General features: G+C 42.9%; 1 protein-coding gene across 2 annotated transcripts in view; it reads left to right on the plus strand.

Annotated features, from left to right (window-relative positions):
• The window catches only part of ston2 (stonin 2), a 29,887-nt gene that overhangs the window by 1,679 nt on the left and 15,588 nt on the right, over positions 1 to 12,620 (plus strand). Inside the window, exons 2-4 of one of the 2 annotated variants that reach the window (XM_080785082.1) lie at positions 10,178 to 10,317; positions 11,007 to 11,075; positions 11,582 to 11,815. In XM_080785082.1, the coding sequence (XP_080641208.1) occupies positions 10,227 to 10,317; positions 11,007 to 11,075; positions 11,582 to 11,815 (394 nt within the window). In that variant the 5' untranslated portion in view covers positions 10,178 to 10,226. Of the gene's footprint in view, positions 1 to 10,177; positions 10,318 to 11,006; positions 11,076 to 11,581; positions 11,816 to 12,620 lie in introns of those variants that run through there. The other variant, XM_080785083.1, reaches the window with a different exon arrangement.

A 12,620-nucleotide genomic window follows, 5' to 3' on the forward strand; every position in this document is an offset into this window, starting at 1 on the left:
TCAATGTGGGGGTCCTTGACATGAGAAAGTATGGGAACCTCTGGTTTAGACACTATCCTACAGTTTATTAAGTTTAGTTGTGTCTCTGTCGGTCATTTAGCACTGACAGCAGGGGTTTCTCAACGTTTTCAGCTGGGGACCCCCGGAAACACTTTGGCCGTATGTCTCGCGCCCCCTTGCCAATACAAATTGACAGCTATAATGACCTTTGTTGTAACTTGTAATAGAGAAAATACATCATGAATAAATACTGAAACCAAATACCCCCATGTTGAGAACTCCTGATTTAGCATATCTATTGTGCGCAGGGATTGGTCCTTTTTAGTTACTAAAGGACCAATGACCAATCCCTGCTCACGATGGATATACTAAAGTTTAGCATGTCTATTGTGAGCAGGGATTGGTCCTTTTGTAGGGTTGACAACAAGTTGCTGCTGATGTTCTTATCAACTATGTGGGAATAGAGTCTATTCAGACAGACTGGTTGTAAAGGTTACATTATGGCACTCATAAACATAAACAGGACATACTGTAGTCCTACTGCTGGAGTGGTCTGTAGCCATAGGCTGTTCATCTTTATATGTTGTTTTTTGTTAGTTACATAATCATTATAGTTTACTGAACATTACACTGTCTCTCTGCATTCTATGATCCTATAGTTTACTGAGACACTACACTGTCTCTACACTGTCTCTCTGCATTCTATTATCCTATAGTTTACTGAGACACTACACTGTCTCTACACTGTCTCTCTGCATTCTATTATCCTATAGTTTACTGAGACGCTACACTGTCTCTCTGCATTCTATTATCCTATAGTTTACTGAGACGCTACACTGTCTCTCTGCATTCTATGATCCTATAGTTTACTGAGACACTACACTGTCTCTCTGCATTCTATGATCCTATAGTTTACTCAGACACTACACTGTCTCTCTGCATTGAGTGCATTCTATAATCCTATAGTTTACTGAGAGGCTACACTGTCTCTCTGCATTCTATGATCCTATAGTTTACTGAGACGCTACACTGTCTCTCTGCATTCTATGATCCTATAGTTTACAGTTACACACACACGCACGCTGACTCAGCAGAAACTGTACTGTACAAAATGTTATGTGTAGATACATTATTCTGATGACTCGGCACTACTGTATTGTTTGTTTACATTCTGGTGGGGTGGGGGGTACAGTCACTCTCAGAGAGAGGGAGAGGGAGGGATGGAGGGAGGGTGATGTAATTCGCACACAAACACACCCATATGTCAGTGCTAGTCCGGCATGGTGGGAAGTAAGTGTGTGTGTGTGTGTGAGAGAGAGACTTTGGCACAGAGTCTGTGTTGGGAGAGGACCCAGGGTGCTGAACAATCCACCTCTCTGTTCCCTGGTCTGTCTGCCTGTCTGTCTCTCTGCCTGCCTGTCTGTCTCTCTCTCTGTCTCTCTCTCTCTCTCTCTCTCTCTCTCTCTCTCTCTCTCTCTCTCAATTCAATTCAATTCAATTCAATTCAATAGGCTTTATTGGCATGACGTTTTACAAGTGTTGCCAAAGCACAATCACAGATATTACAAACAACAACATAACAACATAATATCAATGACATGAAAAAATAAATTAAAATAATATAAAATAAAGCAGGTGGTGCAGAAAATAAAACATGGCATACTGTATGTGTGTCCTACTGGTTGTCCCTTTTCTTGTGACAGGAATTGACATATTTTGCAGCCAAAACTGCACATTCTTTCTGTTCCCCCAGAAGGACTGGTAATCTTTCCCTTTCTGTCATACTTCTGAATTCTGGGAAATTTGTTTCAAATTTTGGGAAGAACTCCTCTCTAATATTTGTGTAGTTTTTACATTGTGTTAAAAAGTGTAACTCTGTCTCTATAGCTCCGTCATCACAGTGACAGCACAGCCTCTCCTCTCTGGGCAGCCAGGTCTGTCTGTGTCTGCCCTTCTCTATTGCCAGACTATGATCACTCAGTCTGTACATTGTCAAAGTCTTTCTCAGGTTTTTGTCAGTTACTGTGGTTAGGTAATCTGCCACAGTATACTGTCTGTTTAGAGCCAAATATGTTTCTAGTTTGTGTTGTGATTGTGTGAGTTCGTTCCAATATGTGATGTATTTATCTTTTTCTTTAGTTATAATTTGGTTGGGTCTAATCTTCTGAGTGATAGTGTAGCTGCACTGAGGCTGTCTGGGGTTTGTGATGTCAGATGGTGAGAGGTCAGCTAGTTTCAGAACCAGCTGACTGAGGGGGCTCTTTTGGATGTCCAACTCTTGGCAGGCAAGGGCTTTATAATGGTAACAGGCAGGGTCACTCTTTTTAATATGGCTCCAGAATTTAATAGATCTTTTCTGTATATTTAGAAGTAAAGGATATTGGCCTAATTCAGCCCTGCATGCAGAGTTTGGGCATTTTCTTTGTACCCTGATAATAGTTTTGCAGAACTCTGCATGCAGGATCTCAACTGGATTTTTGTCCCATTTTGCCCAATCACTTTGTAATAAGGGACCCCATACCTCACTGCCATATAATGCAATTGATTCTATAACTGATTTAAATATTTTGAGCCATGTCCTAATTGGAATTTGGATTTGAATTGAACGCTTGATGGCATAAAAAGCCCTTTTTGCCTTGTCTTTGAGTTCCTTCACAGCTGAACAGAAATTCCCAGTGGAAGTAATTTGTAAACCTAGGTATGTATAGGTATTTGTCCGTTCTATTTGGGTCCCACCTATTTTGAACACTGGTTGATTATTCTGTAACCGTGATCGCTTTTGGAAGGTCATAATTTTGGTCTTCTTCATATTTACTGTCAGGGCCCAGGTCTGACAGTACTGATGAAGAATGTTCAGGCTTTGCTGAAGACCTTCTCTAGTTGGGGACAGTATGACTAGGTCATCTGCATAAAAGAGACATTTAATGTCTGTGTCAGTAAGGGTGAGACCAGGTGCTGCTGATTGTTCTAATAACTGTGCCAGTTCATTAATATATATATTGAAGAGGGTGGGGCTGAGGTTACATCCTTGCTTCACCCCTCTCCCTTGCGGGAAGAAGTCTGTGTGTTTATCACCAATTTTAACAGCCAATTTATTGTTTTCATATATTGATTTAATGACATCATAGGACTTTCCCCCTATTCCACTTTCTATTAATTTAAAAAGTAAACCTTCATGCCAAACTGAGTCGAAAGCTTTCTGAAAATCGACAAAGCATGCGTGAATTGTTCCTTTGTTTTGATTTGTGTATTTATCTATTAGTGTGTGTAGGGTGAAAATGTGGTCAGATGTTCTATAATTTGGGAGGAATCCTATTTGACTTTTGCACAAGACATTGTGCTCTGTGAGGTAATCTATAATTCTTGAATTTAGAATGCTGCCAAATAACTTCCCTAGGTTACTACTTACACAGATACCTCTGTAGTTGTTTGGATCAAATTTGTCTCCATTCTTGAAAATGGGTGTAATCAGCCCCTCACTCCAGCTTTCAGGGAAATGACCCACACTCAGTACCAAGTTGAATACCTTTAGAATGGCCAATTTACATTTTCTATTGGTATTTTTTATCATCTCGTTTAAGATGCCATCAGGCCCACATGCTTTTTTGTTCTGCAGAACCTTTAGTTTGTCTTCCAATTCTAATTCAGTGATTGTGAAATCCAGTGGGGTCTGATAGTCCTTAATAGCTCTTTCAAAGGTTTTCAATTTATCTGATATCTGCTCTTGGGCTTCATTCTTTGTAGGTTTTCTATAAAGATCCCCAAAATGTGTTTTCCATGTATCACCATTTTGAATGGATTGCTCATTTTTATGTTTCTTGGTAAATAAGTTCCAGTTTTCCCAGAATTTATTTGATCCCAGAGACTCTTCAATTAATTCTAGTTGGTTTTGTAAATATTGATCTTTTTTTGTTCTCAGTGTTTTTTTATATTGCTTTAAAGTGTCACAGTAACTAAGGCGGAGTTCCTGACTGTCTGGATTCCTGTGTTTTTGGTTGGAGATATTTCTTAGTGTCTTCCTAATGGATTTACAGTCTAAATCAAACCACCTTTCCCTGTTTGTTTTCTTGTGTTGTTTTGTTTTGCATTTTAAGTTTGAGGATGAGGCCAAATGATCAAATATGTGGTTAATGTGTGCCAGACAACACTCTACACCTTCAGTATTCTGAGGGTAAATCTGGGACAAGAAGGAGTCTAGAAGAGACTGTGTTGACTCACTGACCATAGCATTCTGGTACTGCTCCAGACTGTTTGGGGCCCATCTGTATTTCCTCTTTATGTTATACAGATTACAGGACTGAGAACATATATTACCTGTGTCTGCCCTTTTTAGATATAAAGTGATCTGGGAGTGATCTGATAGAGGTGATTGTTCTTTTACTGTGAAGGCTGTCAAAGAGTTTAGGTCTAAATCTGTTATAGCATAGTCAACAGTGCTGCTACCAAGTCTTGAACAATACGTATACCGTCCAAAAGAATCCCCTCGCAGCCTTCCATTGACAATGTACAGACCCAACGCTCTACAAATCTGCAGCACTTGTTTTCCACTCTTGTTTGTGGTTTTATCATAATTATTCCTGTTGGTAAGTTTAGGAAAAATAAGGTTATCTCCAGTGATGTAATTGTCACCTTCAGTACTAGTAAAGTCTACCTCCTCACCAGTCCTAGAATTTAGATCTCCCATGATCAGCACAGATCCCTGGGCCTGGAAATGACTGATCTCTTCTTCTATGATGGAGAAAATCTCCTCACTGAAATATGGAGACTCTATTGGGGGATTATAAATTGCGCATAGAAAAATGCTTTTCTCGCTGGAAATTATATCTTTTTGTATTTTTAACCAAATGTGATTTTTCCCTTTCTTCTTTATTTCTATAGAGTCAGCTAGTTGTGACTTATACCATATCAACATCCCCCCAGAGTCTCTGCCCTGGGTGACTCCATTTAGTTTAGTTGATGGGACTATAATCTCTCTATAGTTAGGAGGGCACCCAGTAGGGACATCTCCTTTGCACCAAGTCTCCTGCAAAATAACAATATCAACACCAGTAACCTTGTCTAAGAATTCAAGATTTCTGCTTTTTAAACCAAATAAATAAGAATTTAAACCCTGAATATTCCAAACTGATATGCTAAATGATTGTATCATTGACACTGTAACAGATTGTCATTTTAAGTTGAGAAGAAAGAAGTAACAGTTTAGAACATGACATATTTACAATGTAACTTGGCATGTAGCCTATATATATATATATTCATTTTTTTCCTTTTTTTTTTTTTCCTTCATTTTTTTTCCTTCATGAACAAGCATTACCTTCTTAATTACCACTGCCGCTGGGTGTGGCCCATTAGATGAGAGCATAAAGTGCTCAGCATGTCCTGGATGGTTCTCAGTTCGCTGTGGGCGGGTCCTGCTGCTCCTCGGACCACATCAGAATAGGACAGTCCGCCTGGCTGCTGCTGCTGCTGCTGCTGCTGTGGAGGTGGTGGTACGACATGTCTTGGAGGTGGTGAGGTCCTGGGTCTGGGTGCAGACTGGTTTTCATCCATACGACTGATGTTTTCCTGACGTCTGTGCTGTGGTGGTGGTTGTAGGTGCTGCTGCTTGGGCCTGGGTTGGAAGGCTCTCCTCGGCATGCTGTTGGCTGGTCTCTCTGTTGTTTGAGTGTTCGAGACTCCCATGTTGCTCCTCCTGTTGGTTGTCGATCGTCGATTTAGTGTGACATCTTTCAGTGTCTTGGTAAACGGTGAAACTGCTTCTTTGTGGAGGTGAACCGGATCATAAAGATCGTCTACCGTTATATAGGGGTAGTGGGCAACGTGTACATTTGGCCACATTTCACAGTCTCTGGAGATGCTGACATTCACTTTCTGTATCATCTGTGGGTGGAAATCCTTCCTTGGTAGCAGGGTGGACATCACTATCTTAGAGTTAGGGAAGGTGTGACATGCCTTCTCGGCGACAGCTCTAAGAGACAGGGCCACTCTCTCCTGTTGCGCTCTAAGGTCATTCGTACCTGTGTGGATTAGGATATGGCTTGGGGATCCAATGCGAGTCTCAGATAGCATACCCATTGCTGCCTCTGTGTTTTGACACCGGAACTTTACCACATTGTGCCTGGGGAAAAGCCTTTTCTCATCGATGAATTTTCCATTTGAATCTATTAGTAGCACAATGTCTACCCTTGCAGTGGGAACGTCTGGTCTGGTGGGCCCATCTGGCTGTGTGTGGCTGCTGGACTCTTCTCTCTCTGGTAGAGAGAGGTTATCTGGTCTGATGGGCCCATTTGGCTGTGTGTGGCTACTGGAATCTTCTCCCTCTGCTAGAGAGACGTTATCATCCTGCTGTTGGTCCTGGGTGCTCACTGCTGTGTGTGGACTGTGGTCAGTCCTGTGTGGCTCAGACTCAGTGAGAGAAGTCATCCGTTCCTTCAGACCGTCCAGTATTCTGTCCCTCTCCTTAAGTTCTTCTGCCAGAGCAACAAGTTGAACCTTATGGCTCTCTCTCTCCAGCTGTAGTTCTCCTAGATGGTCTTTCAGAGCAGCTATTTCTCTTCTGTGGTTGTCACTCTCATGGTTTAGCGCTTTCACCTGTTCTGACAGTGCAGTGAGCTCTCTCCTCTGGCTCTCTTTCTCTTCTTGTAGCTGTTCTTTCAGAATGAACAGATCTTTGTTGTGCTGTTCTCTGTTTTGCGTTAATTGTTTTTTCCAGGTTGCATGTACACTTTCTTGCTCTTTTCTCATTTGTTCCATTTCCTCTCGTTGTAAGAGTCCAGCTGAGTCTTTATCTTTATGATTCTGATTCAGGACCATTTCTTTGAGCTGCACCAGTTCTATTTCTAACTGGGTGAAGTGTTCCTTAAGTTCTGTGATGGAGGTCTGATGTGGAGGGCTCAGGGTCTGCTCTGTGTCATCAGTGTGCTCCTCCTCATTTGGTGTGCTAGAGACAGTTGGGGTGTCTGTGTTACTGGCACATGGCTGGGGTTCCCTAGGGGAGGTGTCTTCTCTCTCAACCATAGATTTAATTGCCTGGAAACTGTTCTGGAAAGTTTTGAAGTGCCCCTGCACCATGACTTTACCACTTTTATAAACATTGACAGTTGTCATGATGCTGTCAGAGTCTTCTGGGTCCCTGATCTTTAATTGCCAGCATTCCTTGTTGACCTTTTTGCCACTGAGGGGTGCTGGTTGATAATGGCTCTGTGCCAGCTTTCAGGTCTGTCAGTATAGAAGATGAGATTACAAATGTCTCCATTTTTAAAAAGATCAGCAAAGAGGCTTTCTGGTTGCCTCTTAAGAAGCTCCAGTTTGAACGTGCTTCTCTCTGTGTCATTTTTTATTTCTGGTGGGTAGTGTATGTTAATTATATCACTCATGTTCTGCTCTGGACAGTGGTAGTCGTAGAGTGAATATAATTTAGATGAAAAGCATGTGAAACAAAGTCCCTGCTTTCCAACTGCTACTGTTAGCACCCACTGTTAGCTGTCACTCTTATCTTAAAATTATTTCAGCTGCAACTATTAGCTTCCAAAGTCCACAGTTAGCTTCATATAGTTTCAACTGTTATTGTTAGCACTCCTTGTTAGCTTCCAATTGTCACACTTAGCTGCTTCTGGGTCCACAGTTAGCTGTTGGCATCCACTGTTGGCCCTCAAAGTCCACAGTTAGCTGGTAGCATCCACTGTTATCTTCCAAAGTCCACAGTTAGTTGTTAGCATACACTTTTAGCCTTCAATGTCCACAGTTAGCTGCTAGCATCCAGTGTTAGCTTCAAGGTCCGTTTTTGGTCCAACTGCAGCTGCTAGCATCACTTTTTTTTTTTTTTTTTTTTTCTTTCTCTCTTTCTGTTGAGCTTGTCTTTACATTATTCTAACTTTTACTTAATTCTTCTCAATTCAAAATGACAAAATAAGTACAAATCTAGGAGCTCATGTAGAACATGTCTCCCCTCTCTCTCTTTCTCAATCTCGCTCTCTAAAAATCAAACTAACTCTCTCTCTCTCTGAACTATAGTCCATCTTCAAAGTTGCCCACCCCTGATCGACAAGCTCAAAACGCGTAGCGGTGAGACATTGGAGGTTGTGGATCTGCTATTTTTGCTACGACAGAATATGCAATATGCCTTCTGGCATGAGTGTGGAACTATAGTGGCCCTCTCCATCTACAAATTAAAGTTGCCCACCCCTGTTTTAGAGGATAGCATTCATTTTGTTAGTGTAGGCCTACTGCAGATGACTTGAATGCTATTTGGTGCATTGTTGAGTACAGGCCTAAGGTCTACCAAAGTGCTACAAAAGTGCTTTAATTCGAATGAGGGTGTCAGATCAACATATCCGCCTGGGTGACAGCAGACTGCTGGGCGAGCGCTGGCGCTTTGGCATGGCCAGCCAAATGGGGGTGTCAGATCAACATATGGAATGAATTCTGTACTGGCCATATAAGGAGGATGTCTTGAGTGTATACAATGTTTGATAAGGTCAGATCAACATAACGGAATGTCAGAACATCTAAGGGTGGCAGTGTCCCAAAAACAAAAATCAGCATTCGGCGGTCTAGGATTTTCCAACATATATCGGCATCATAATACAATAATCTTACATCGGCCGGGCTCTATACTTTTAAGTTCCTCTGGTTGCAGGTTGACTTCTAACAGGTGACAGGTGTTGCTCAAGGGTGTTACAGATGGCAGCTTCCGTCTGAGCAACCTTTAATCCTGTAAGCCAATAAGATCATAGACATAGAAAGGTAGACTGACAGACGCCTCCTTTGTCTGTATCTCCATTCGGTATTTAAGTCCTTACGTCATTTTGTAGTGCTACGTTACGTCCGGGTCCAAGTGGCACCAGCTCCCTGTCTGCTTCTTATTTTAAATAGCAATATTTGATAATGTAAATCTTTTTACAATTGCGTTATTTTTCAGAAAGGAAGCCATTGAGGGTTAAAATGGGTCTTAAAGGAGAATTCCATAATAGAAGCCCTCAATGGGGTTTTTTTTTGTGCTAATTCGCTTATTTCCATCGAAATAAGTACAACTTAACAACTTAGTTGTTAAGAGACAGACAGGCTGAAGAGGGGTGTGTGCGTGTGTGTGTGCGTGCGAGCACATGAGATGTCAGCATCACTCTGTTGTTTATCAGAGCATTGCAGAATGTACATATCCTGTCCCCCCCCCCTCTCTCTCTCTCTCTCTCTCTCTCTCTCTCTCTCTCTCTCTGTCTCTCGTCTCTCTCCCTCTGTCTTGTCTAACGTTTCCGTGCAGGTATACAAAATGAGCATTTGGGTTTCTAGGAGGAAGTTAACATGCAGGGTCAGTAGAAGCTGACCTCATGGCTAAAGGGCTGGTGTCAGCTCGTCTCAGAACAGAGTTTGAATGTCATACAATGATTTTCTAGAAGAGTTTTCTTACTGTATAGCATTGATCGAGAGTCGGCTCCATGTATGAAGATCTATAGGTGATGATCCAGTCTTCTCCATGTATGGCTATCCAGGGTTTGATGAGGACAGTGAGAGATTTTCATATATGGCCATGTGTTCATATATGGACTGTGTCACGAGGCGTGACAGACTGACAGTGACAACCATATATGGAGGCGTGACTGACGGACGGACAGGTTTTGCAGGTTTTCATAGTAATCTGTGAGCTAAATATACTAGGACTAAATATACTGACAATTTCGCCAACAAATACAAACTACACTAAAGTGTCAGGTTGGGACTAGTGGAGAATATATCATTTTATTTTATTTATGTATTTGATGTGTTAACATGTTTTGTTCTTGTTTACTGTGAATCGCTCTGGATTAAGAGCTAAAATGTATGTTTGGTTGCGCTCAGTGAAAATAGGAGATCTACAAGCTCACAAAGGGTTGCACTGCAACCTTGTAGATCTATTTTCAGCATGCAACCAATGGAAAATCAGGCATTAATCAAGGCCCACCAAAATGCAATTTTCGTCGACAAAATCAACTGTAGATTTAATCGACTAAAATTGTACGATAATTTGTCGACTAAAACTAGACTAACACTAAAACAGGTAATCATTTCAGGTGACTGAAACAAAAATGACAGTTTATTCAAAATCAAAAGATAACTATAACTAAAACTAAATGTTGCTGTCTATCTCAACTCCTGGAGCTGTGAAGTGAACGCGTTGGGTCTTGTTTCGTCTCGTCCACAGACGCACAGAGATGATGATCGTCTTGGAAACGTGTTAAACATCAAACAACATGGCCGCCGCCGCTTGTGTCGGCCGTGGCAGAGTGGGCTGGGTGGAGTTCACAGAGGAGCCTTCGGGGGGCGACACTGAGAGCCAAACAGGTACAATTAAATGTAAACGGTTTGAAAAATGGCTCAATGACACCTCAACAATGACGCTTTTTACGTACGTACGTACGTACATACGTTCATACCATCCATACGTACGCAAGCACGCACGTACGTACATACTATACGTATAGTGGTGATGATGATCATTATTAGATGTTTCTTTTTCTTACATTTTCATCCCACATTTTTGCAACCCATGTTTTCACCCAGTGTCAATTATCCAATGTAGTCCTGGGCACTACACTTCCTCTGCCAACCTGGGTAGAGCAGTGGACTGACCTCATGGTTCCTTCTAAGCATGAGGAGTCCAAGCTGCTTCTTTTCACCTGACAGGGGGGGAGTTTCCCCGGCCGGAAGTGGAGCTAGTTTAGAGACCAGGATTACTGCATGTTTTTTGTGAGGGTACCTACCCTAGGGGACACGGGGAGAACATGTGAGGGTACCTATCCTCGTAGGGGACACGGGGAGAATGTGCAAACTCCACTCAGAAAGGGTTTCGCCAACCCCGCCTCGGGTATGGGCACTGATGACGCGGAGGAGAGGACACGCCCCCAGCGCCCACAGTGTCCCCAGCGGGAATCGAACCCAGGACCTTCTAGCTGTGAGGCGTCGGCACTGCCGACTGTGCCACCGTGTCCCCATTATTAAATGTTTGTTTATTGTTTTATGGTCGGATGCAGGAAGTAGCATGGACAACCATCCTGCCGCTCAAGAGTGTGGAGGAACTTGCAGCTATGGGGATCAAACAGGTGAGTGATATAACTACACACAAGGAAATTAGTTTTGGCATCGATTGTTAGCGGTTTAACGATACATTTTAACAGCGAAACGATACGTATCACGATACATGGTTGACGATACGGTTCATTATGACGATGCGATTCATTTATTTAGAAATCGATACAGTAACTATTTAGCAAAGAAATCAAATCTGCGTGAAACTTTTGGATAGTGCCTTTTTTAAGGCAAGGGATAATGTATGAATTTGCATATAAATAAAGTAAACACAGTGATTCTCTGATGTAATTAAAGACCCGCTTTTTTTTTTCTTCGACTCTTGAAATTAAAATAGATTTTTCGATGCAGTTACACATTATCGTTACACCCGTTATGGTTATGATGACCACGGACCACAGTCTAGAAGTGTGACAAACGTTTCACTACCACTTTAAATGTATACAACACATTATATCAAGTGCTTTGTGTGTGTGTGTGTGTGTGTGTGTGTGTGTGTGACTGTGTGTGTGTGTAACAGGAAGCAGACACAGCGTTTACTCCACGGCCAGTTTCTGGAGCGCTGCGCCGCCTTCAGACGGCAGCTGGAACTACACCCAATCGGAGCACGGCTCTGTCAGCCAATCGGAGCGCAGCTCGGTCAGCCAATCGGAGCGCAGCTCAGTGAGCATGGGGGCGTCGACCGGCGACCTGCCCTCCCTCGACGCGGAGGAACTGACCAATGAGGACTCGGCACACCCCCCGCACACGCCCAGTGAGTTGTGTGCAACATTCACGAGTGCATGACAACGACAAGCGTCGGCATGTATAGCGCACCGAAGTCTGACGTACTGTATGTCTTCATTAGGGCAGTGGTTCCCAAAGTGGAATCCAGGGACCCCCAGGGGTCCTTGAGGGAGTTCCAGGGGGTCCCCGGCTAAATGATAGTTAGGAACCAAATGGACCCTTATGGGTCTGTAACTCTGAGAGTGTACAACTGGAACCAATTGCTTCCATTTGTACACTCTGAGAGTAAAAAAATAACAATATCCCAGGGATAGAAATGCCATTTAACGTGGTTCCGTAGCCTAATGCATATCAAACTGGGGGGTCCTTGAAATTAAACGGGTTGAGAATCTCTGCTAGGTCCCTTGCATATATTTTCAAATGGGGGGTCCGCGGGCAGTGGGGGGTCAGTGATTTCACAAATATCACTTCTTTTTTTGTTTTGTTGTGATAATTCTCCCTACTATACTATAGTGTGCTGACCACATGAGGAGTTCCTCCCTGTCCCCAGTTAACCCCTGAGGGTCAAAAAACCTTAGGTTTAGTTTTTGGCTAGGTGGCCCAGCCTTCATCCAATCAGGATAGAGAGAGGCCTTCCTCCAATCATGATCGAGCGGGGGCGAGCCTTGGTGTGTGTGTGCTGTTGGCCTGTTGTGTGTCCCCCCCCCCATTGTAGTGCGTGCATGTGCACATCTTGTTACCGGGGCGGACCGGGTTTTTTTTCCAAATCACACAAATCACTGAATGCTCCTTTAAGTGAAAGTGGGGCCGCATGTGGCCACCCGGGCCAACAG

The sequence above is a fragment of the Protomyctophum bolini genome (genome assembly GCF_963924005.1).
Source record: "Protomyctophum bolini genome assembly, chromosome: 16".
Classification (NCBI taxonomy): Eukaryota; Metazoa; Chordata; class Actinopteri; order Myctophiformes; family Myctophidae; genus Protomyctophum; species Protomyctophum bolini.